Genomic DNA, 27,048 nt, shown 5'->3' on the forward strand with positions numbered 1-27,048 from the left:
AACTGTATCGTGCAAATCTGCCACTACAAACCACATTTATGGCTCATTATTTTCTGTTTTTATTCTGAGGGGGGATTTTATTCACAGATCTGTCTGGGGTCGCAGGGGGTCGCAGGTATCAACCAGGTTAACCGTGGGTGGCCTTACTTGGTACAGCCCTCTTAAAAATGGGTTAAATTTAGATTAATCAAAATCAACCAAAACAGATGAACTCCAGAAATCTGATTGTAAACATGCACATTTGCACATTGTGATTCAACTGTTAATTGTTTTTAATTACTATTTCTGCTATTTAATTGATATTTCTTTGAATAAAGATATTCTGAGCTGTCGTCATCAGTAGAGGAGCTATTTTACTGACGCCCACGCCAGGACACAAAAACTATGGGAAACTTTGAAACCTGTGGGTATATCTGTAAAATCAGAAAACAATGAGCCTTTATAATAGTTGATTTGCAGCAAGGAGTAATCGTGTGTGTATGGGGGTGTGTGTGTGCGTTTTAGTCCTTGCTTCCGATTCACTTTCCCTTATCAAAAAGCTCAGGGAGACTCCCCCCTCCCCCCAAATGTATGTAAGTGTTGTGGAAAGCTGCACCTTCTCACCAAACCAAGCAGCTGCATGTGTAGCAACCTGCAACCCCTCCACGCCACTCACCTGTACAGCTAGAAGACAAAGACCACCCCATCTGTCAGCAGAGCTCCAAGTTACATACAGTACATTCAGTATAAATCTGTACTGAGAGAAACTATTTATTGGTAAATAATTCTGTGTAAAATGCCAATGTGCGCGGGCATGCACACAGGCTTTTCTCCGCTATCCTACACACTCGCTGGGAGGGGAGGAGAATTCTGTATCTTGTTTTTCTTTTACTCGGATAAAAGCGACGAGTAGCCCAGAGCCTTTATCCCAGAGTTGTTAAGAGATTCAGTGCCGATAGACAGCCAGTCTGTCATTTTGACAATCACTATGTTAAGGAATGTGTTTAATGTATAGGGTACTGCAGCTGTCTCCCTAAGGCTCTCACGTAAATTCTCATATGGGACCCACAACTTAAATGAAGGTCAGGTGCCGGGGGTTCGGTCCGCTTCAGCTAATTAAGGGCAAAAACATGGCTGAATTTAAAACTGTCTGTACTTAGGCTGGGTATTGTTCAGTGGGTACTTGCCAAAACGCTAACTAGAATGTGGTTGCAATCAGGGTAATCTACACTTCCTGCACATGTTTCACATAAAAAAATCAGAAGAATAATTTCCCCACTTGTCTGTATTGTCACAAGCAGGACAAGATGTACTAAGCCTGAATTCCATTTGCCTGATGGGTAGCTAAATGTCAACGGTTTTGTACATAGTGTACATTGACACGCTAATGTTATCTATTTAGCAATAATTGCATGTTAATATTCTAACAATAGCACACATAAATGTAAGCCTTCAGCTCAAAGCACAGTTGTGTGTTTGGAGGCTGGTGTTTGAAATTTAGCATCCATCAACAAAAACCCAAGAAAGTCTTTATGATCCTTTAATGTGAAACAAATGCAGCAAATGTTATAATCACGGTTGACATGAGCAACTGTAATGCAGAGTAGACCAAAGAACAGGTAGGCCCTCTTGTTTACATGTGGTCAAGTCCACTTTTAAAACAGGGGACATACGTAATCAAGTCCTGTCTCTAATCACAGCCTGTCTAACTGTCTCAAATAAAGGCCCTGGGTACTATTTGAGAATTTACAGTCATTTCTGCTCTGTGGCATCTTTGTTTCTCTTCCCCCGTATGCCTCGTTTTTATGCGTGGTAATATATAGACAGCTGATTTGTAAGCACATAACATGCTGTTAAATTGTGGCAGAAAGTTTCTGTCAGCCTCCCATCAGTTTAGGTGGAAGACAAACGCCACAGAGCTGAAGGTGTATGAGAGTCTGGGGATTAAGCCACAAAGTAGGAACAAACTTGTGTTCATTCCTACTTTAAGAAAGACTGGGGTGGGTGTGAGGGTTATGATATACGGTGATGTGTGTGTGTGTGTGTGACAGAGTGTGTATGTGTGTGTGTTTATGTACTGTATGTATGTATTTGACCAAAGTGGCCATCACCAGACTTGGTGGGAACAGAAACCAAAAGAGAGACGATTGATCACCTCCTGACTAGAAAATACTTTGATATAAATATAGGAAATCTGACTCTTTATTTATTTTGCAAATAGTCAAATGTGTGTATATATATTTTTCAATGGGGGTGAAAAATCTGATTTTATTTGCATTCTTGTGAGATTTTATGTGTCATATGTGCATTCAGTGATTTTATTTTAGTTGTCTCTTAGAAACGGTGTCTGTTTAAATTGAGTTTTTGACAGTAAACATTTCTTGTTTGCATTTCCACAGCCAAACACACCATTCAGCCCTACCATCAGAACCAACATTTGTCCGTGATCTCTGAGAAACAGTGTTGACATGTGTTTCATAGAACTACGCACACACACTCCTGGTGTATTGTACTGTACTTCTGATGTGTTTTTATCAGAACTTAAAGGAAAAACACCACACGCAGCCATCAGCAGTGTGCTTTGTTTGGTTCTGGGCTACATTTTGTTGTTTTGCTTTGGTGTTTTTCATGGTGAACATTTCAGGCACAGCCACAAAAGTTCATACTTTTCTACCTTTCAGTAAACTTGAGATGTGTGTCAGTTCTTTAAAATTAAAATGAGAAGTTTTCACCCGTTCTTGCAGCAGTGTTGAGCTGTTCACACAGGGCTAAATCGTCTTTGCAGAGGCAAGGAAACCAACTTTTACACCAACAGGAGCCTTGATAGACTAGAGCGCAATGTAGCCATGACACAATATATCACCGTGTGCTTGTCACAGTTGAAAAATAGCCCCAAGAAAGTTTTTTAAAACAAACATTAGAATTGGAATTTCATTGGCCTCTATTTTGTCATGTGTGGCTAGTAAAACAAACTGCAAATAACATGTAAACTCATACTTTCAAGCATTAAATGATTGAAATAATTGTTTTATGGAGTAAAAATGCTGAGCTTTTGCTGGTTTCAGCTTCTCTGGTGTGAAACGTTCCCTTTTTCCTTCTTTGTAAATTTCTTTGGGTTTTTGTAGGACTTTTTTTTTTTTTTTTTACTGATGATTGGAATGTTTTTTGGTTTTGGTTTTCACTTTCACATCAGGCTTTGGGAACTTGTGATGGCATTGTCAATATTTAGGCACTTTCTAATCATAACATTAAATCAAAATGATTAGTTTACAAAAGTAATAATGAGTTAAATTCAGTGATAGCACTACATCTCAAAATATGTCAATTGAGCATCACAAATTGCTGACCTCTGACTGTGGAAGTGTTTTAACAGTGGGAATTTTTCTTTCTTTGCTTTCTGAAATGTGCATCAACAACAATCAATAATTACACGTTCAGATCTCTTTCATTCCACTCCCATCAATCAATTACTGTGATATTTTATGAAGTTAATCTACCGAAGCACTGTAATGGTTGTTGCAACGCTGCCTGATGACCTGGTCTTGGTCATGAGCTCATCAGCTTGATCCGCTTTTCTCTTCTGGAAGGATACCAAACTTCATGTCGTGAAAGAGCAATTATCTGCACTTTCCTCTCCATTTTTGTACGTTTTGGATGTGAAACCAAACCATGACAAATTTAACTTCTGTTTCCTTTGTTTTGGAATGACATTTTATTTAAGTTTGAGCAATCTAATATGAATGAAGAATCATTTGTGTTGTTTTTTAATTCAGGGGGGAAACAAACTTAAATGCCTGAAAATGTTTTGGAAAACTTAAATTTTGATTCAATAAATTTCAACAGGTACTTACTTAAAGTATATTGGAAAAGGTATTTTCAGAATCAGTTTACATATAGTTTACCTTATGGGTTTTTGCTTGCCAATACACTAATGAAAACTTTCAGACAAATGAAAACAGCCCTCCTTTTTACGATTTAATCATTAAAACAAGATTAAAACATTTTAGAAATCCGTTTGAGACAACTAACTGCCAAAGACAGGAGTGGTATTTGACATTTCTTTTGCTGATAAGGACTTGATATGGGCTGATCATCATGGCTGAAAGTGCGTCCCGAGTGGGCTTTTTGTTATTTTCATTTGTATGTATGCCAATGATATCTAAACAAGTTGGAATTATTTTAGCCAGACACAGTGCTTCTAAAGTTACTTACAGTAGACAGAATCATAATGAACATTTCTTGTCATGGTCCGAGTTTCTGAGTCAATTTCATGGGATCAACCATGGGATCCTTCTTAATGTTGTTTCTCGAATTGATACTCGCCAGACTTGAGGTTTCTCTAAGTATTGAAGGTAATATCTCAGTCTCTGAAAAGCTCCTCAAGCAGAAGGCATCTCATTGGTTAGTCATTCAGTACATTTACATGCATATTACAACTTTCAACTATCATAGTCTGACTAAGACAAGAAATCGACTTACCCCCAAAACATTATGTAAAGATAATCATTACATTCAAATTGGCATAAATTGGTGTTGGCCTCTTTGTAACAGACTAGATTGTGAGACTGTGAATCCAGTTACTCAGGCATATAAAGCAACTATTTACTCCATCTCATTACCCTACACTGACAATGGAGTCCTATCAATTTCAATTGCAGTACTATCAAGAGTGTGACTATAGTGTGCATGTCAACTTACTGACTGGCAATGGGGGAAATGCCTTGCAGACATCCACATCCTTTGATGTAGATTTCTAATATTAATATGAGTCATTTACATACTTATTGATTTGTGATTATTCACTTGGGATAGAGGGTCATGTTGGTCTATATTTACATAAACTTGGAGGTGTACTTTATAGTATAGCTTCCTTGTATGATACACTTCCGCAGAATTGTAAATCGCCAAGAATACAGATGTGTGCAAAACCCTTGGGAATCCTACACTTTGATAAAATATTTGTCTCTGTTATTTTAAATTGATTTAGTTTGTAACTGTTTTGTACTCCACGGTATATCTTAAGAAGAAGAAGATTTGCAATTTATTATTTTTGAAGGTATCTTTGCAGTACAACTTTTTTAAAGACTTCTGCTCAATACAAAATCTACTATAACTACACCATATATTGGACCTGTCCGAGTACCTCCACAATTATGTATTATTTTCTTATTCCTGGTTTTAACTAACACCAGGATATTGACGTTATTGGTATTTACAAGATAAAAACTTTTCTATTTGCTTTTTCATTATTTCCATACAGGGAACATAGGCCAGTGAATGGCAAAGAAGGACCTGTGTGCAAACTATAAAGTCTAATCTAGAAACAAACAATGTTTTGTTTTCATTCATCATCACAGTCTTTTTTACAAGTCCTAAATTTGGGATTCTTGATGCTACACGAGTTTACCAATTGTGACATATAATGGACAGATAAATGCTAAATCAGAAAATCAGAGAATAATAATTCTGTTTTTGTTTTAGCGGAACACATAATGCCTGTATTTTTTAACATAAAAGAACAAAAGCAGTATTACAATCTTTGAGGTTTTGGTCATTTCTCCAGAGATGTACTTGAATGCACAGAAGTCATGTGTAACAATACTATTTGTGGCATACGGCCTTTCAATGAGCACTTAAATGCAGCATGAGCTAATGTGACACATTTATGAAGACCTAATTTACCTTTTGACTTACTATATGGAATAAGAAAAAACATTAGAGATGGACACTAATTTAAAGACACTGTAGAGCACATAATTGCTGAAACTAGCAAGCATGCTTGTACAGCTAAGCTAAGTAATGTGGGTAATTTAGCATGACGAAAATCCTTTTTGGCACGGAAATTATTTCGGCAATTACAAGCAGCACGTACCTATTTGAACCATAAACAACTCAACTAAGTGGAGGAAAGATGATGCTTTAATACCATGCCTCTGAAATGTCACAATTCGTCAACTTGTGTATCAGGCTAATCCCAGGGCTGAGCTGCTTTCTTGGCAGTTCATGTCACACAACACAAACCGTCACAGCTGTAACTGAATAGATTTATTGTTCGACCCAGATTAACTAATAGTATCAGTCATTTGAACACATCATACTGTATCTCTGCCTCAGATATTTCACTTTATAACAATAACTCGCTCTGAGAGAAAGTGTGAATATAAATATTTAAATAAATATAAAAATATGAACACAACGCAGACTCCCGTAAGTAAACGTAGCAGCAATTAAGCAAGGGTGGCGGTATTTTTTTCCCCAAAAGCCACAAATTTGCCCAAGTTGCTGGCTCAGCAGAAGTGTCGCAATGCCTCTGCTGACCAGCATTTCGTAATCATGGCTGATCTGACTGCTGAGGGTGACGTGCTTAGTGGCCTATGGAGTGTGTCTTTAGCTGTCATCATTACTTTTCTGTCGCAAACATGATTGTCTTTATGTCACCGTCCGTTTTCCTTGAATGGCTGTCTGCATCTTATGTTCACACTACCATTTTAATGGACTCTTCCCCGTCATTTTGTAGACTTCTATCAAGTTTGATTGAAATTGCCAGTAGATATTTTGTTTTTGTCTTTGTCAAAATGTGTCTCTGTGAACACGTTGGCTGAGTAAAACCTCATGTACTTTGTGTGTGCGTGTGTGCGCGTGTCTGCGTGTGTGTGTGTGTGTTTTTCATTTGGGAACAGTGTCTGGATTGATATGGATGAAAAACTGAGGATCCTTCATTCTCTCCAGCACGCTTTAACTTAAGAGAAACAAGGTGTGAATACTGTTTTATAATTACTCTCTTAATGGGTTGTGAAGATGAACGAAGTTATTAATAAACCTGAGATATATTTGTCTATGGAACTTTGTGGCTGTCCTGGTTGCTTCCCAGGTTTGGTGTCGCTGTTAATTATTGCTTTGTGGCTCATAACACTTAAAATAAGACCTTTAGAAAGTCCAAGGTGGTTAAATTATTAGTTATTCATCATTTAATTTTTCTCCTGTCAAGTTTGCCAACACATTATGCCTTTCGAGGCAACGTTTATGGAATGTTAAGGACTCGGTCATAAAGGGATAAAATGACAATCAGTTTTAAAGAATCAATGTAATTCCCTTGATTCTGCTTTTTCAATCTTTAACATATTCAACAAAGATGACAATTGTTTGTACAATGAATGCAACATAATGATGCAAAATAAAGCCAGTTTCATTGTTGCAAGTTCATCAGGTGTCAGTGTCCGGTGGGTGTCGATGAGGAAGTGAAAATCAGTGTTAAGGGGAAGTGTGTCAGATCTGATGGCCCAGAGGTGTTTCTCCCTTACTTCTACATCACTGGGAATTTTGGTTGACATTCCAGTCCTGCAGGCTGAGGAGTCATTGACAAGTAAAGTGCAGAAATCCCCCACTGGAGTCATGATAATTAGTATTACTAAGTATTTAATGATCACACAGGTAATACATCAGCCTCAATATGAAAAAAAAAGTTTAATTGGAAATGGAAAGGATTCAAACTACTTCTTCTGTGGCGTGGTGGATATGACAGTGAGGGAAACGTGTTCTGTAATTAAACAACAAACACACATTCTAATGAATCAAAATGTGGCTTCGAATTTGTCATTTGAAATGTATATTATATCAACGTTTAATTCAAATTGAAACATGGCTGAATCCTCAAACTCTGGCCAACAGAGACAAAGCTAAAAGCAGTATTACTCACAAAGCTATGAACCCTTTCTCATAAATTGCATTGAAATTCAATTAACTTTAACCCAATGAGACAAAGTGTGTACTGTCCATACATGTTAACTGTTTCTTATGAATTCTGAAATTGTAAAGAGTAAAGAATTTGCGTTATTTTTCACAACTGAACATCACCGTCTGTTTAGAGAAATATGGATATTTTTTCAACAAACTTTTATCATCGACAAACTTCATTCAAATCACACACATCCTCATTTTCCCTTTTTGTCGGAAATGCAAATAAATCAATTATTTCCAACAAGTTGACACAGTCTTAACCTCATTAGCACATCTAATCTCTTATTAAATGTTTTATAACTTCTGTTGGAATATAACAAATAATGTCAACACACATATAAGTAAATGCAGTAACTGAGGTTAATATAGTCAAGTAACCAAATGGCTGGCCCCGGGAAAGTCTGGAGATGGAGTAATACACACGAGCATTTTAGCGTCTCTCTCCAGGAGGGCTAGATAACACATATCTGCCAATAGGTGAAGAGGTCACTGTATCACTTCATCGAAGCTTCAAACATCTGTGGTCAGGAAGAGGGAAGAGAGGGGGTTCGCATAGACGGGCAGTCAGGGGGAGCTTCTTCAGATCAAAGGGCTAATTACACTATACTATTGTTCTTTAATTTACACAAAGAGAATTCTACTTTCCCCCACAGACATCTGTTCATCCCTCAGATTTGAATCTTAGCGCTGCCCCTCTTGAAGCTGGCTGACCAATAGATAACAGTTAAACTACATTGTCATCAGTGAATTAGAATATTATGTAAATGCATTACATTACATTACATTACGATCATTTGGCAGACGCTTTTATCCAAAGCGACTTACATTGCATTACCACCCTTTGCAGAGGGGGAAGCAATTGAGGGTTTGGTGCCTTGCTCAGGGGCACCTCGGCAGGGGCTCAAACGACCCTCCGGTTCCCAAGCGGAAGCACTACCCACTGAGCCAATGCCCTGTATATGCGGGATAAATAGGGCAGCACGGAGATATTTGATTGTCCTTCTTTGATGCATGCGAGAGTTGGAACCAGCGCTGTCCAAGGTCTTATTCCAGTAAAGCTCTTCTGAAGATTCCAGTTCATCTTTGCCTCATCTTTTCCTCTTGATTCACCACAAACGAACACGCAGAAGAATATCAAAACGATTCTTCAATACTTCCCATTATCCTTCTTACTTCACTGTCCATTTTCTTACGAAAGAAAAGACTCTAAATCAACTAAAGCGTGCAATGAAAGAGTGACCTGTAACACACCCTTATAGGCAGGTGGAAATCTACAGTTGAGCATGAGTGTGTGCGTGTGCGCGCGCGTGTGTGTGTGTGTGTGTGTGTGTGTGTGTGTGTGAGAGAGAGACATGACTTCCTCCTGCATCACGTCTAGAAGAAGAACTGAAGAAATCTTAGATTCAGCCGCTGTTGCTCAACCCAAACAACAAAGTCATCCTCGTCAGCTACTGGAAATTTTTCACATCAAAGCTTGAAGGCTGATGATCTCAGAGAGGACTATTGCTATTTTGTAAGAATTTCTAGATTACATGATGATGATGATGATGATGATGATGATGATGATGATTGTTATTGGTTTAATTCCCAGTAAAGAAAGTAAAGGAATAAAGGAATACATTAGAACATGTGAATGTACATATTGAAAGTCAATCATGGGATAAATATACCTCATTTAAAAAGATTGGTGTATTACATTAATATGGAAAACCTTTCCCAGTGTTAAGGAGTCGTTTAGAAAGAAATTATTAATTAAACTTTGGCCATTGACTCCTTCTTTCTACCAACCACTCAATTGTCTTTCAGATATGCAGGATAGATGATGAACAATGAAGACAATGAATTTGAACCTGTTTGCATCATAACCACATCCAGCAGCAGTCATACCTAAGTGTGTGTAATACAGTATTTCATCACCAGTCATCCACACACAAAGCAGTGGAGGAGGGCCTAATTATTGTATTGTTAGTCAGTTGAGTGTGAAAACAAGACCATCCCACTTCCTGTATGGGGAATTCCTGAGATAGTGTGAATATAAACCCTGCATGCTAGCACACAGACAGAACAACACTGCTTCTACCAAACACAACACCTTCTTTGCTGTCTACTACAGGTAACAAAAGGCTCCTCATCAACATTGTACTGTTCTGGGTTGATCTGAAGAAGTTTATAGTTTAGAGATTGACATTTTAAATTCAATTTGACAGAATATCAGCCATGTCAGCCTAAAAATCTTGTATCTTGGGGAACTGTTTTGAGGAACAAGAGAGTATTTGAGTATTCATACAACATGGAGAAGAATGTGTAGTCAGACCACTGATCGGTCATATATAGAAAAAGAGAAATGATTTTCCACTATAGTCTTCCAAATTTGAATGAAAAGTGTTTCCACAATATTTAAACTGATCATTTTGTTTTGCAGATCTTCCTCTACATTCTGAAAACATGGAATCTGAAATGAGCTGTGACTTGATGATGGTTTGTTTCAACTTCAAACATCTTGAAGATCCATCAAATATCTTGCTCCTGAGTCTTAATCCTAAACATGAAGCCATTTCCGCCCTCACAGAATTCTTCTCCCATCGCTATGTGGTGCTCCAAGATGCCACAGGGATTGGCTTTGGAGATTTCCCAGCATCCCCTAACGATGCGTAACGTGGTCAATCTAATCATCGCCATGGAGGGGTTTAAGGGCAGCAGGTCAGAGTCTGTGTTCAGCTCCAATAAACATGACACGATGAACATCTTTCTGGAGAGCCTTGTGGAAGGTAAGCATGCAGCAAACGGCACCACATAGACTTTTCACAATTCACAGCTTTAGAACACTCGCTCATACTCATTTTCTTTATCTACAGTATATCGTCAATGTTGGACTTGTATTAATAATGGAGTACACAGGCTAGATCCTCTTAGGTAAAAAGAGCTTTTTTGATTTAACCCTCTTTTGCTCTTTGTTTCTCCACAGAGCAAATCATTTTTGAGCGATGTTCAACTCCGCCACAATACAGCAAGACAGGCGAGTTCAAGTGCAGTATAACCGACAGTAAGAAGAAAAACTGGATCTTGCTGCGAAACAGCATGGAGCTGCACGCTGTGATGCTGCAGGGTGGCAATACCGAGCAAAAAGGTATTTCACACATCATACAAGACCTGTAGTCCTTCTGATCTGATGGGTAAATGGTTTCTATGGTAAAGGCAGGACTGATTTCTTTGACTGGAGCTGCTGATAGATCCTTTTTGAACATTTCAATGTCTTAAGTTTCATATCATTACTTCATGCAAGGTCATCAGTAATCTAACATATGCATAACAACCTGCATAAAGCTTCATCACAATGGCATGGTTTTGACTGTATCTTTGTCAGATTTCAGACTCAGCAGCGTGTAGTAGATCATCTAGGGTGCATTTCAGCTTTGATAACAAATAAATTAACCTGAACTTTTGTCCTCTTCCTCAGTTCTCCTGAACATGTCGACTTATGTGCACCCTGCACCCACCACCGAGGCCAGACCTGTGGTTCTGGGCATCAAGGACACTAACCTGTACCTGAGCTGCCTGATGGAGGGAGACACGCCGACGCTGCATCTGGAGGTAAAACTCTTCACTTTTGGAAATGTTTACGGCACGAAAAAGCAAGAGTTTTGCTCCATATTTATGGTCATAAAGTGGTTTACCCTTTGACTCATATGTACTGAACTGTGTGGTATAGAAACAAAATTCATTTCCTTAATTCCTTGTTCAACTTAAAGTATTGTTCAGTTACCTCACCTCAACCTTACGACTCAACTTTCAATTACATTGTACACAATTCATCTTAACATTCTCCAAATGCATGTAGGTGTCAGCTAATCATCATGATTGTCAGTCACTGTATTAGTTTTCATGGAGATTTCAAAACATATTCTATAGTTACGACCCATCGACCATTGATTGTTATCCGCTAACCCGCTGACCTCGACTTTTTCTCACCTCAGACTGTGGAGGACAAGGCCAGTCTGAGCACGATCGGCACACAAAGTGACTTAGAACACTTCCTCTTCTACAAACAAGACACTGGGCTCAACAGCAGCACCCTCATGTCTGCCTGCTTCCCTGGCTGGTACATCAGCACAGATGACAGTGTCAACAAGCCAGTGGAGATGTGCGAGCAGACTGCCACCCGCAACCTTACCTTCACCATCCAGCGTCAAAGTTAAATGTGATCAAGCAGAATGTTTGGCTCTCTTGTCTGTCCAAAGTGCACAGATTGTAACATGTGCTGTATTTCAGGTTTTTGATACAAACGACAACTAAGGGCCTTTTCTAAAAAATTGCACTTCTTCCCTCTAGTAAAGAATACTTAAGTTTGATAAAGTTTCTATCTACACTGCAGTATGTACTAAGTACATATGTGTTGGATGTACTGCCAAAGTTGACCACAAAGTGGTGTCATTTTTGTAGTGCACATCCTTTGTATTTATTGTTAAGAAAGGAAAGAGACACTGTTGGTGTTTTATCTATTTATTTACCTTATTTAAGTACCATTGCTAATATATATTATGATATGTATTTATTTGAAACACTGATTACTTAATATTGTGTTGAAATGCAACCAATCTTTAATAAAGACTTACAACTTGTGATTTGATTGGAGTCCAGGATGTTTTAGAGCAGTGATTCTTAACCTTATTGGAGGTACTGAACCCTGCAGGCTTCATCAGTGCATTCACCGAACCATTCGTAATTTGAAAAATAAAATATGATTTTTCCCATGACATCCCATCACGTTCCTTTATACACGTGAATCCATATTGTACTTATTTGTCCAACCACCACCCCAGAGGGAGGCAGTAGCTCAGTGGGTAGAGCTTCCGCTTGGGAACTGGAGGGTTGCCAGTTCGAGTCCCTGCCGAGGTGCCCCTGACAAAAGGCACCGAACCCTCAATTGCTCCCCCCTCTGCGAAGGGTGTTAACGTAATGTAAGTCGCTTTGGATAGAAGCATCTGCCAAATGATATATTACATTACGAATATAATGTAAGTCCACTATTGAGTGCAGCGAGTTCCCAGCAGCGTGAGCGTGATGTAACGAATAGTACAAGTGGGCCGAATTTATTTTGTGTAACACATTTTTACTAAGCAACTAAATATTTGTAAGGATAAAACTTGTTTTATCCCACCCCTAAAAACATTATTAAAAAACAGATAGATTTATTTATTTGCTAGTGTGACCCGGGCTATACTGTTTGTGTCTTGACCCCTGCCGAACCCCTGAGTATGACTCGTCGAACCCACACGGGTTAAGAACCACTGTTTTAGAGGTTACAGTGGCTCAAACTTAAAAAAACTAAAACAAAACAAAACCTGACATACCTACTTTACTACTTTACCTTACTACTTAACCTTCTTGACACCTTGCATTTAGGATTATTCATGGTTATGAGTAGTAGGTGCCTACTACTACTACTGCTACTACTATTCAAGATATATGCCAGATAATTAGAATAACCATTAAACACCCCATCTTTATCATCTGTCTAGCCCTAATTTTTCTGTCTAAAACACCGAGCCAAGCCACTGTTGTAAGTTTGTTAGTTTTTAGATCATTAAAACTAACAAATCAGGAAAATCGTAAATCCAGGAAAACAATAAACCATGAAATGATTACTTCACAGAATGTTACAGACAACTACTTTATCATGCAGGTTATGTACATTGTTGCTATGGTGTGTGTGTTCTCCAGCTCTTTGTTTTTTGTTTTGTAATACATGAAGCATCAATATATATATATATTTATATATATATATATAAATTGATGCTTCAACTCTGTCCGAATCCGAGAAGCCATTTAAGACACTGAGTGACAGAAAAAACCCTGCACAAAAATCTATTTTTTTTAACTTCTATTTGTGATTGGCAAGTGACCGTGACATTTTCTTGATTTAACAAAGTTCAGCTGTTTCAAGTAGTAGTAGTAACAATAATAATGATAATACTAATAATAATTACAAAAACACGTTTTAATATATTATAGTATTATATGAAGTATTCAGTTTAGCGTTAATCACGGAATTACGTTTTTGGGGCGACAACGTCCTGGAACTCACTCAGCCCACACTGCTGACACTTTCTTGCCTTTTGCGTCCTCTACAGGCGACAGCCGGCACTACACCGTAGCCTCCCCCTCCTCCGACGCCCGAAACCTTTGTAGAGTGAGGACGTGCGCGCACCCGGAATGGAGCCCTTTGTTTACAATCGCTGCTCCAATCGGCGTTGGAGTTGCGTGTGACGTTGCGCTCAAATGTTTGAATTGTCCAATGAGAGAGGAGGAGTTGTTCTTTTGCGGAAATTTTGAAAAGTGTAATCGGTAAGCGACGTGCGAGTTGTTGGTGGTGTTAGCTCAACGTAAGCTATCACTGCGACCCTAGCAAAACAAACGCGTTTTGGTGAAGCGGGGGAAACTCCACTCCGATAAACATGGACGAACCGGAGAACGGGTCGATACTTTCCAGAAAAGGTTAGCAAGATTTTTGAATACCAAGGGAAGCAGATCTAGTTATCGTTGGCCACAGTAAGCTAACAGGTTGCACTTTATGCTGCACAGTCACATGTAAATAATCACCCCATTTTGCCTTATTTTGTTATAGATTTATCTGATCTTGTATTATTATCTTGTGTTTTTTATCCGTGTAGTGCTTTATTTTGTCTGTATGTTATTATGTTTGTTACTGGGTGCTATAGGAGTGTGAAAATGTCTGTCTTCTTAAACAATGTGGCTATTCACAACAAAGTAATGCACATAAATAAAGCTCTGTGTGGTGTAACAAACATGTAATCATGTTGAGGGCCCCAATAACGCCTGTATACATGTGTTTTTTTTTTCAGAACTACGAAAACAGAAGTTGATGGAGTACTTGGCAGCAAAAGGAAAGCTGAAAAAGCCCAACCCCAGGTAAGAGACCCCATGTAAAGCAGGGGTGGCAAACTCATTTCAGCTCAGGGGCCACATTGAGGGCAATCTATTTCCAAGTGGGCCGGACCGGTAAAATCATGGCATAATAACTTAAAAATACTGACAACTTCAGATTGTTTTCTTTGTTTTACTTTGGTCCAAAATAGTACAAGCGCATTCTGAAAATGCACACATCACAAATAATCCTCTTGACTAAAAACTTCAAGTTAGTTGAAAATTCGGAGGAAAAAATTGGTACAATTTCAAGAACACAATGCCTCAGTGATTGGAACTTCGACTTAGTCTCAGTGTATCTACAAAGCCATTTTATTCTAAGTCACAGCCTATCTGGGATTGAACAAAATACAAAATAAATAATAAATAAATAAATAAAACCACTCTTCTAGTTATCAAATATCTCATTTGTCATTTCCCCATATTAATCCTGTGCTAACTCAACAAACCACACAAACTGAGGTAGAAACTATTCAAGAGGGTTGAGTTACTCCCTGCCTTGTAGGCTACACTATTTTTTGATAGAAAAATAAAAGCTGTAATGCATGAACAATTTTAACAAACCAAACATATGAACTGAAGTGACTGACATTATTACAGTAAATCCCACACTTCACTTTCTTTAAATTTCCACAGAAGACAATCATTTTCACAGAACTATATCAGATGCATTGTCTCATGCGGCAGTTTAAGTGGGGTTACCAATTGTTTATTTGACTCCTTTATTTGTAAACTTGCTCACAAAGATATGTGGTTCCAAACATGCAACTTGTTGTATTTGTCGGCATGAAGAGTCTCATAGTGGCGACGAAGGTTATATTCTTTCAGCACTGAAACAAGCTGTGAGCACACCAAACACACAGCTTTCCAGAGACATTTTGGGGCAATGAGGGTGCCAAAGCACGTTATGTTCAAAGTAGAAGATGTAATAGGGCAGGCAGAACGACAAGGTAGCTCCTGACCAGCTGTACTTGCTTGGCCTACTTGCTCAGCCCCAGTATAAACAGTTTGCTTGCTTAACAGAATTGCTATTGCGACATCCAGTGGACACATTTGGAACAGCAGTTTCTTTCATTGAAGAATTGCAGCTCATTATTGATACTTTGCAAAATTATCTCGCGGGCCGGATTAAACCCGTTCGCAGGCCTGATCCGGCATGCGGGCCGTACGTTTGACACCCCTGATGTAGAGCAAATCTTGAACAATGAATACCGAATGAATGAAAATGCTTTTCATACCTAAGGGTAAATTAATCCAAGTCTCATTCATTTTTCAGGCCCTACCTTCGTGTTGACTGTCAGCTTAAGAACCCCGTCACATCTGCACCAAAGGTGGGTGTAATGGAAACGTCATCATTCCTGCTACACCTGAATACTTTACTCTGTCGTGGCAAAACTGCCTTTTAGACATTGTTTACATTTCATCTCCAATACGAAATTTTTGAAACTGAAGCAAAAACTGCATTTAGAAGTAAACCTCTTGCTGTAAGATGTTCGGACAATAGTCACAGAAAGATTTTCAGAAGTAAACTAAAATTTTAACCTGTAGTTGTTGTTGTTATTATTAGCCAGTTCACATTGTTTCTGGGAGAAAGAGTGTTTGCCTTTGTATGAAACATCACTATCTGTATCAGCCTCCATAGATTTGGTTCAAGGGGCTCTGCTTATTTGTGCAGACAAGAGGGTGTATTACATTTTTGTAGAATGAAGTATCCCTCATCCGTGACTTTGTTTCTATCAACTTCAAAAACAGTTTTGTTTTTTCTTTCACAGTCAACCAAGGGAAAGGAGAACAAGACTCCAGCTGCTGCTGTTGGTTTAAGAAATGAGAGCACAAAAACTGGGAGTGGAATCCCAACGGGTCAACAAAATGTCTGTCGTCCAACTGCATCCAGCCAAATACAGCGGAAACTCAACGAAAAGCCAGCGCTTACCAGAACACACACCCTGGTCTCTACAGCCAGCAATCAATCCAAAAAGCTGCAAAACACAGGCAGCAAATCTTTCTCAAATGCCCATCATCCTGCTGTAACACAATCAAACAGCCGATCCAGCAGTTGCACCAGCGCAGCCCTATCAGCCCGACCGAGTTCAGTCTGTGGCAGAATTAGCCTCGGCCCTCTCGTCAAAACTAAAACGGGACTTATTCCTGCAGTGATCCAGCCAAGAAACACCAAGTCAAACTTGACGTGTAGTTCTGCCACAGCAGTTGATGTCCGCCCTTCTTTGGCCAACCTGCGGAGCACCGGCACCACAGTTTCACAGAGGCCTTCCGCAATTCGAAGGGAAACATATTCTACCAGATCTGTTCACAGGCCTGTCCATGGGAGGATTACTACTACTTTCAATACAAGAGCTGAAGTTCAGGATCAAACTAAGTTGACTAAAAGAGCTTTCATTAAACCTCCCGAGCCACTGTCAACTAGACTGAGACCGCAAGTGATGTCCTCCAAGTGCACAGTCTCCACAGTCAAGCCAGATGGGAAGGAGAGAATCATAACAATGGTGAAACCAGTTGCTCAGCCCTCAAACAAGTCTGCACAGAGGCGAACACAGGCTGAACCCGCAGCGATCGGTCAAACATTTAGAGTTGCCTCTCGGACATCCTCAATCCCAATCAATAGTTCCCGAGCCGTCAGCCGGGTCCAACAGGCCACTGTCACAAAGCCGGGAGGGAACGGCAAAGTATCTAAAGGGACCTCGGCAAACATCCCAGCACCACCACAGGCAGGGACAAGAAGGACAGGCATTCCCGTGTTGTCACATACGGCGCTGCGCCCTGCCAGGACCGGCAACCAACTGGGACGGACCGTAGACGCCAAAACGCCAAAGGCCCCAGTCAAGGTTCCCCAGACAGAACGACAGAAACCAACTGCAGCCCAGGAGGAGAGAATGTAAGGAGAGGAATGAATTGAATAGTGGTGCCTTCGATTAGAATGAATAACTAGTGATGTGTAAAGAGTTAAGAGTTTATCAGTTCCACTTATAGATTCCATATGTAATGAAACAACTACTCCCGCACGCCATCGACACGGATTTATCATCTATTCTGTAGAAGCCGTGTTTCATTCTTAACACAACACAACAGGTGTGTTTGTTGTGCATTTCATTTCACTTACACTCTCTCTGCTCTACTACGTATTTTGGTCTGAAGGAGGAAGCTTCGAGAATGGAGGGAAGCGAGGGGCGTCACGTACAAGCGCCCTCCCATGCCGGTGAAGCCCCCGGTCAGGCGCACTGCAGCTTTGCCGCAGCCGTTCTGGACCGCCATGAAGGAGGAGGAAGACGCTCACTCCCTCATTTGCGCCGTGGACAGATCTCTGGCAGACTGCATCAAATTACTGAAAGAGGTACAACAAAACGGTCGCTGTCCTCTTGTGTTTCTCGCCTCTTTTTCTGGCTCTTTCAAATATGATTGACCGGACCAGAGGCTTTCTGTACAAATACAAAGTGAACACTGATATTACTGACGGCGGCTACGACCACACAGGGTTGCCCCACAGACCAGGTGAGGGAGGTTCTCTCGCGGCTGCCAGCTGTCTCCCAGAAGTTTGCCAAGTACTGGATCTGCCGGGCTCGCCTCATGGAGCAGGAGGGCAACTTGGAAGTTCTGCCCATGTTTGAAGAGGCCGTGCGAGTTGTTTTGGAGGTGGGATGTTTTTGATCAACTCATTGTAGTTATTATGCTTCAAACTCTCATGCGGTTTTGGTTGCCGAATCTTTTGAACACACGTTTGGAAAAATCAGCACATATTCACCTTTAAGCAGCATTTGTTTCGCCGGAGAAGTTCTTTGATTTATAAATTTTTGTGAATTCTGGAATGGGGGTGGCCAAGGTGATCAAGACACTGACTTTTATCTGGACTTTCCTGAAATGTCTCCTTCCTTTCTTGTAGCCAGTGGATGAGCTGCGGACTGTGGTGTTTGAGATTCTAAAGAGAAAGGACGAGATTCAAGGTACCTTAGACTGAATGTGCCGTCTATATTACACTGTACACTTTCTACTACCTTTGCTGTGTGCATTACCAAATTTCCTCAAATTATGAGTAATCCTAAATTTGAAGGTTCAGCAGGCATCACTGTAGATTCTAGCGGTGAAGCTATTAGTCAATTGCTAAGGTTGATCTTCGGCTCTGACCAATGATCAGCTTCTCCTGCTGCAGTCAGGAAGATCAAGATATCACTTTACTACAATCTGTTTGCCGTAGTTTTCCTCTCTCTCACCAGTCATGTACTGTACGATATATTCTGTGATAGAGTTGCCGTCATTTAATTTGTCTTAGTGTAAAATCGTTTTTTTCCCCATAACTTGCATTTGATAATTCACAAAGCTATGGCGAGTCACATGCCTTTCCATATTATCTGTCAGCGTCTGCAGAGAATATGAAAGAGGCCAGGAACAGTCTAGGAACAGAGGAGAGCGGTCCAGAGGAGAGCGTCACCCCTCTGAGGACCCCGAAGCCTGTGAGAGCTTTCATCTGTGGGGAAAAAGGAGACTCTACAGTCAAGTACAAGATCACAGCCACTCCTGGGTAAAGTCCTGAGTTCATGCACAGTTGTCTATCTCAGTCATTGGGGTGCTGAAATAGTTGAATAGCACAGTGGTTGTGTTGTTTTCTGGTGCCTTCTTTTGGACTTCTGAAATTTCCTTGAAGCCAGCGATTTGTAAAAACCTACGATTGATCCAGTTTTGTGTTTCTCTTTGTGCAGTAAGCCTAAGAGCCAGCAGGAGGAGCCAGCACGGGTCAACGGCCAGGAGGTTCGCTTTTTCACCCCTGTGCGGCGCTCCGTCAGAATAGAGAGAGTCTCGCATCGCTACCCGGCATCCCTCCAGGATCACGACCTTTGTGTGGCCTCCTACAGTGACCTGATTGCCGAGGAGGAGAAGGGGAAGAATGACAAACAGGAGGAAGGCAGCTCGCCTGTGTACATCTACAGACAGAACGAGGCACTCAAAGACAAGGTATTTGTTGAGTTAGACTGTGATGATGTTAACAAGGTGTTGAACCTTGAATGAATGTGCAGCTTCATTCCTACATGTGGTGAGGATGAGGAGGGAGCGATCCAGACTTAGTTTTTATTCTAAGTTATACATTTTTAATTTCCTAAAAGGACAAAGAGTCTCATCTGTTCATAAAATACAATTGAACTATGTTTGGAAGCTGGATGATCTGCCTCTTGTTCTTACCTCTGAGGAGAATGTAAAATAACTGGGTTCATACTTGTTGTCCAAATATTGTTTTTACAAATATCATGATGGTGTACAAAGTCATATGTAATAAATGCTTGTTCTTTTAAACCCTTCAGTTCTGTCTCCTTTTTTCCACCTAACAATCAGTTTCTACCCATTGTTGTTGCATTGTCTCTTACTGTTTATCAACCCTGCATCTATTCAAAAGAGAAGCTTTGAAATGTTATCTATATATCTCTTTATATTTCTGATCTCAACCAGTGATTTTAGATTCCTCAAGCAAAATGAATATTGTAGTTGTGGCTGTTTCCGGTAGCAGGAAAGCATGTTTCCAGCTAGTTATGGGGATTATCCTCGAAGAAAGAACAAAGCGACAGTTGGAATTTCCTCCCTATTCTGGTGCAACTACAGTATTCTACCATTGCCAGTGAGTGTTGGCTGATGTGGCTTAATTCCCAATAAAAAAGCCAAACCCAAAGGTGGGGGGAGGTGTATTTCATGTGAACCCTTGAGTGGGTAATTCAGACGAGTAATCTGAGAGGAATGCAGTGCAGCTAAACCAGTCGGGACAATGAGGAAACAAGCAACTTGGCATCAACACTGAATCAGTAATCAGTTCACTCAGCAGTCAAAGCATTTCTGTTTATTCTTTTTCCGTAAATTGCTCTTGGTTATGTATTGTATGGGAGGGAGGCAGTAGCTCAGTGGGTAGAGCTTCCGCTTGGGAACCGGAGGGTCGCCGGTTCGAGCCCCTGCCGAGGTGCCCCTGAGCAAGGCACCGAACCCTCAATTGCTCCCCCCTCTGCGAAGGGTGGTAATGTAATGTAATGTAAGTCGCTTTGGATAAAAGCGTCTGCCAAATGCTCGTAATGTAATGTAATGTATGTGTGGTTATGATTCATTCATATTTTTGCCTAATTAAGGCTTAAACTAAATGGAAATGACATTAAACACCAAGTGCCCCAGATTGCATCTTAAAGCACAAGCATATGCCTGGAGAGTTCCATTTCACTCCTCTAGATCATATCTACCAAGATTTGGGAGCAATATAGCAACCGGCAGACTGATGGAGGTGTAGGTCAAGCTGGAGAAAGCTTTCCTGGGCGAGGAAACGATTACAGTATTTATCCAGGTCTGTATCACAGAGGCCAATCTGCTCACCTATCTTCCCTCACTCGACCCCAAGATCCTTCTTCACTTTCGCCAGCATCTTTCCCCAACTGCCTTGTTCTTCTTGCAAAATTACTCATCTGATCTGAGAGTGAGTGATTGGTGAGTGAGTCTTGTTCTCTTTTTAAAAGACACAGAGTTTCTGCATTATACTTTTTTCGTGAGACACAATGGTTTCTTGAGAAAGTGGGATCAAAATTAAGAAATAAGAGTGCTGCAACTGCACTTATAATACGGATGGAAATAAAGTGGTCAGATACTGCATACTGCATAGTAGGTGGCTACATACTGGCCTCAGATTCATGAGCTAAAAGGTCAAACTGAATGAGTTGAACTAGTTCAGTGTTTATATATGGAGCCTAAATTGTTTTGGCCCTGTTTCAGAAAAAATATATTTAGAAACAGAATAGTATAAGAATATGTCAAATCCATAGGTCCTGTTGGCCGCCAGAGGGCGACTGTTCTGGGCCTTAGACTCATGACCCTCACAATTCATAAAATAAAAAACAGTGTGTCCTTTAAACACAGTGCTTATAACTGTATTGTAACTTTATTCGGCAATGCAATCCTTCAGAAAGACAATTATTCACAATTCATTTCGCAGATCCAATTTACGCACTTAACATTGCATAACGATACATGATGGAGATTGCTAAGGCAAGTTTAGACCTGTTACAGCAAGTTACAGCAGGTTTACTCTCTCGCTTGGTCCCACAGGAATCGATTAGACATAAGACGCCTTCAAGTGTCAGGTGGAGAAGTGCTTATATTGATTCATATAGGAACATGTGGATTTACATGCTGCCTTTTCTCCATCACAGCCTTCTTTGTAATATACAGGATACATCATGTTTAATAAAGTTTTCACTCCGTAAATGTTGTATTTTCCGCCGTGTGGACAAATTTTCCATGTATTTCTTGCTTGTATTATTTTACAAGAGGTGTCCTTCTCATGTTTCCTCCTCCTAAGTATATTTCTTTAAAGAAACAGACAACGCCCACTGCGTCATCAGATGGGACTATATATTGCTGAGGATCATATCCTGAGCGAGCAGACACACACACCCACACACACACACACACACACAGCAAGGGAAGTTCAAGCAGGGAGCACCGAAACTTTGACGCTGCAATAACACAGACAGTAAGTAGTCTCTCACAGTGCTATGACACATAGTAATAATTATGATAATGGACATATTTTTTGACCAAGTAGGTTTGAAGTTGGATAATCTCTGCATGTCGTAGTTTGTATCCGGCAGTATGGGAGTGTGTTTGCTGTTTGATGTCAGAGCCATTTAGTTACTAATTATAGAAGCCAAAGGTGACACATGAGAATCCATGCAGGACAGAAGCTACTTAGGTAGTTGCTTAATTTGTTGCTTAGAAACGGTCAAAATGAACACCTGAAGGTCCACATGAGAATGCACACAGGAGAGAAGGTTAAGGAAAAATGATTGTCTCTCAGTGTGTGCAGTTCTCGGGTTGCAGACGCAATCTGCTCCTGAGTCTTTTCTCAATGTCAAAGTACTGCTGGTCAGAACAGCAGAATATAAGGGGAGATTAATGTTCAATGTGACAAGAGATTATATTGTATTTTCAATATGCTCTATATATTAATTAGTGCATTTGTACAATAAATGTGGAATAATACAAAGTAAGAAGTGGAAAGGAAAACATGAAGGTTACATAAACAGAGGCAACCAACATTAAACACACAAAAACAATAGTGAGCATCATAATGATTGACATAATAATGTATTGAAATGTTGACTTATACCGTTTTAAACATATTCACGACTGGAAATATCAGGAACTTGAAGGCATGCAGAGAGCACCTCCGCCAAGGCAGAGCAGTTCTCTTTCCCACCATCATCCAATTGGTACATAATTGTTTACACAAGTAGTAAGAGTGTCGCTGGTTACAACAGACATTCTTTTGTGAGATTAAGAACATTGTGAAGAATGAGTCACTTCCTCTAACTGTTGGCAGCCAGCCAAAAGGGTTTGAACATGAAGTAAAGGAGTGTGTAAGATCAGCATTGGAAACCTCAGACATGTTTTACATTTCATTCTATTACCATGTTTTTTTTCACACATTTTGCTTCGTTTCATCTCAGCTCAGCTCACCTGACCTAAGATGCCTGATACAAGGCCATATCTGAACATCAAGAACGGATTCAATCTGATGACTAAAGATGGGAAATATGTCCGGGTGAAGAGAAACCGCATGGGGCTGGACGCTGGAAACCAGGCAGACAAGCCAGAAGGTACAACACTTTGAATGATAGTTTACAGTTTCAAACGCTCAACTTCTGGCTTTGAGAGTGGCAGCAAAACGTTTGTAGATGCCTCACTGTTCAAGAAAGGTCTTAACGCATTGCATTATCATCATTTTCAGATGAGATGTTTGAATGATAATAAGATCAATGAAATCTGTAATATGTTCCCTTTGACAAAACATCCTTAAAAAACGAACTATGATGTCTTTCTTTTGTGTTTTACAGTGACTGTGCACATCTCTAGCCAAGAACAAAGAATGGACCAAATGGCTTTTGTTTTCACGCATAGCAACTGTTATTATTCCCCAGTGGTTCAAGACGGCGTGCTGGAGGTAAACATGAACTGAAAGAAGAACAAAGAAATTAAATGACATCTTGCATAACTGCAATTTTTGAAGAAGTACATTTTCTAAAGTCCTTTTCAAAGTACAGTCCATTATTTGCAGTGTATTTTGAGAATTAAAAATCCGACAAACAGTTGAAATGAGCTTCTTTCATTATTTGTCTACAGCTTCTCAAGACGGCAGCGACGGCAACGCCCTTAACTACCAACCATTGGTTTGAGAAAGAACCCGCCACTGACACATTTTACTCTCTGCGATCTATGGCGTCATCTGAGCCAAGGCTCTACTTGAGTCAGCAGCTCAAACTCACGTCAGAACTTCTTGAGTCAGTCCATGTTCACGTCACAGATGGAAATGCTATTGAATAGTTACATAATAGTTCCAACACTTGCCACGGAATCCCAAGAGTGTCAGTGTTTATATCTTTTGAATATGGAACATCTGTGCTACATCTTTTGGTGAGGTTTCCCCCGTTTTTTTTTCTTTCCCCCTCTTTTTGGTCTTGCCACCGCAGCCTGTTGTGGCCATGATGCGTTCAGTGACTGTCAGAACGATGTAATGATGTCATCCTGCAAAGTTGCACAATGATATCATCATCATATCAGTTCTTTGTTATGTCAGATGCTTTCTTCAGTAAAATTATTCAGCAAAAAAAGGAAGCAAAAAGATAAACAAGAATATCGAACATGGAATCAATTTTACCTCTGTGTGTTCACCTTGGTGATGAAAATAACGCCTAGAACAACAGATACAAACATCAAAACTAAGCTGTGAGCATTCTGTCGCTCATCGTATTTCAGACCTGCACCATCAGAGTCTATGTGGATGATTCACTATTCACTATTAAACACAATTACAGACTTGTCTCTTCCTGTTCCAGAACCTGTCCAAATGTTGTTGAGCATGGCACTGAACCCCTAACTGCTCCTGATGTGCAGGTGTGCTCCTTGCATGGTTTGCTCCTGCCATCAGTGTCTGAATGGGTCACTGAAAAGCACATTGGGTAACAGTCCCAAATAAGTACAGAGTTATAGAGTTATAGTTATAATCCCCCTCGGTTGCTGTTATAAGAAAATGTTTGTATTTTTATACTGTATATTCTATCAACGTTTTGTAATGACTGTAATAATGAATTGTGTTGAAAAGGTGTTTTCTCACGCAAAGATGTGAAATTACAAATTACAAAGTTAATTCCCCCAGGTGGGACTAATAAAAGTGTATCTTATCTTACCTTACAGCTTATATCTACTTCTTTTTAACCAGATGTGGATCGCAACAACAAACAGATTTTTTTATATATATATTTACATACAAGCGTAACTTTTTTTAAATTTGTATTGCCGTCATGTCACATGATACAAATATGGACAATCAATGTACAAGACAAGTATCATACAAATGGTATGCTATAGACTGGAGAACTGTTGAGTGTGTTGGGGGTGGGAGAGAGAGAGAAATAAAGAAATTAGTAGTACCAGACCAGTTCTTTTTTCTGTGGTGACATGTAACACCAGGGACTTGTGGAAATGACAGGAAACCATATTTGAGGAAAGATAAGGAAAAAATAAATACTGTCTGTGAAGCTGCTCAGTAATGCAGGTCAGTTTATCTTGGGGCAAATTTACCATCATGTCCTGTAACCTAAGACTGACTTTACCTTGGATGAAGAAATACTCTTGGATGAAAAAATACTTTTGCATTTCGCAACAGCATTTGATTGTCCCTGTGCCAACACTCACCTTACAAATCAAAAAAAAGAAGGTGTGTAGGAGTCTAGGTGTGGAGGAATAAGAATTGCAGGAGAGGTGTAACTGACTGATATGTTTGATAGCAGAACAAGCTCATGCAAACATATCGGCATGTGCCTCAGTCCTGCCCTTGTACATTCCGTCACTTTAACTCTGTCTGAACGTTTGCTAGTACCAACAGCACAACAGCAAGTCATCCCATTCCATAAAGATCTGAACTGAAAGCAAATATTCAAGACGCATCATTAATTTGTATTTCTTAGCTTGTGTTATTCATAATAAGTTCACTAGGCTTAAATCAAATAGGTTTGTAGAATGTTGAGAAGACAAATATTATCGATCCCTGCGGTGATTAGCTGGTGTGCCAGGTCTCCCAGCATTCACACACATCGCACATCAGGAACTGCACACAGAACCACTAATGCTGAATGCTTGATGCTGCATCTCAGCCACCTCACCCACATTGCATCAAAACTTTTGTCATAAATTCTTCCAACGGCATAAAATGGTAAAATGCTGCCAGTGCAGTTTCAGTAATTGAGTAGTTTCTCGTGATCTCATCCTGTGATCATACAAACTCTCTAGCTGCCAGTCAACTTTCCTAAACAATTGCAGAGCCAGCCTTCTTAATAAGTTAATCAAGCCTGCGAGATCGATAGAGATCATTTGTGTTTTTGCGTGTTTAGATATGTCAGCTGTTTCAATTCAAGCTGTCAATTATTTATCTCTTATCTAATCTAAATCTCAAGTATCCTAGCCATCCTTCCTTCCGGTGGCCATTGGACTTCATAACAAATCTATCTCAGGTTGGGCATAAACAGTGATAGGGATCTGAGGCCTTGCCCCAATGGTTAACCCTTTGTTCCCCTTCTGTGTTTGCCCACTGTCACTTTCCAGCTGCTTCCTCTGACACTTTCAATGAACTCTTCTGTGTCTTTATAAGGGGCTCTCAATAGTAGCTTCCATGTCTTGTGTTCGCTACCTGGGTACCTGATGACTGTCAGGGCGTAAAGGTGTCTTGTTGTCTCGTTGTGTCCACTGAGCTTGTCTCTTAGGATAAAAATCCATTCAACCCCTAACAGCAGCAGAAAACAAATTGAGCTGTTGGATGTCTTTGTCTTGGTGCTGTATTGTGTATTCATCAGGTGAGTTTGAAAAGAAGCTCTCTGCTGCTCACAGATGGCGATATTTGGTATTCTCCGTGTTCAGTGTAATGCATCAGTTCCAAAGCAGCTCTAAATGATTTCCTTCCCTTCAGGTTTCCTTTTTCTTATTCCTTTCTTTATTCATTTGATCTGGGTGCCTCAAATCTGGCGAGATTTTATTTTTTCATTTGCAGTATTTGGGTTATTTAAATACATCTTTATTGCCAAAGATTATTCCAGTTTATTTAACACAAAAGAAGTAAATAAAGTAAATTCAAGGAAAATGCACTTAATTATTCAAAGTAAAAGTACTCATACATTAGTAGTGGTAATTGAGAAGAGAACACACACACACACACACACACACACACACACACACACACACACACACACACACACACACACACACACACACACACACACAGAGTAGATGTGTTGTGTGTTATGCACTGCAGCTCCTGCACTCCAGTGTAATGGAGCCGATCATTTTCTCCATTCATGCATGGGA

At 40.0% G+C, this 27,048-nt stretch overlaps 3 protein-coding genes across 3 annotated transcripts in view; all 3 read left to right on the forward strand.

Moving 5' to 3' along the window:
* Positions 1-6,812, forward strand: part of LOC143001519 (metal transporter CNNM4) — a 38,460-nt gene extending 31,648 nt beyond the window's left edge. The window contains exon 7 of the mRNA XM_076151158.1: positions 1-6,812. This exon is cut by the window's left edge and continues 546 nt beyond it. The gene's annotated coding sequence lies outside the window, so the exon portion shown is untranslated.
* Positions 6,813-9,769: 2,957 nt separating this feature from the next.
* Positions 9,770-12,333, forward strand: LOC143001166 (interleukin-1 beta-like). Its single transcript, XM_076150624.1, has 6 exons — positions 9,770-9,829; positions 10,139-10,194; positions 10,286-10,484; positions 10,682-10,843; positions 11,174-11,307; positions 11,691-12,333. Exons 2-6 carry the CDS (start codon positions 10,162-10,164, stop codon positions 11,910-11,912), a joined length of 750 nt encoding a protein of 249 aa, XP_076006739.1. The 5' UTR covers positions 9,770-9,829; positions 10,139-10,161; the 3' UTR covers positions 11,913-12,333.
* Positions 12,334-14,031: 1,698 nt separating this feature from the next.
* Positions 14,032-19,954, forward strand: ckap2l (cytoskeleton associated protein 2-like). Its single transcript, XM_076150613.1, has 9 exons — positions 14,032-14,211; positions 14,580-14,646; positions 15,938-15,992; positions 16,434-17,554; positions 17,815-18,010; positions 18,151-18,309; positions 18,557-18,617; positions 19,030-19,192; positions 19,371-19,954. Exons 1-9 carry the CDS (start codon positions 14,172-14,174, stop codon positions 19,675-19,677), a joined length of 2,169 nt encoding a protein of 722 aa, XP_076006728.1. The 5' UTR covers positions 14,032-14,171; the 3' UTR covers positions 19,678-19,954.
* Positions 19,955-27,048: the final 7,094 nt, after the last annotated feature.

Source organism: Genypterus blacodes, unplaced genomic scaffold (genome assembly GCF_046128005.1).
Source record: "Genypterus blacodes isolate CSIRO-AG114 ecotype Tasmania unplaced genomic scaffold, CSIRO-AGI_Gbla_v1 ptg000053l_1, whole genome shotgun sequence".
Lineage (NCBI taxonomy): Eukaryota > Metazoa > Chordata > Actinopteri > Ophidiiformes > Ophidiidae > Genypterus > Genypterus blacodes.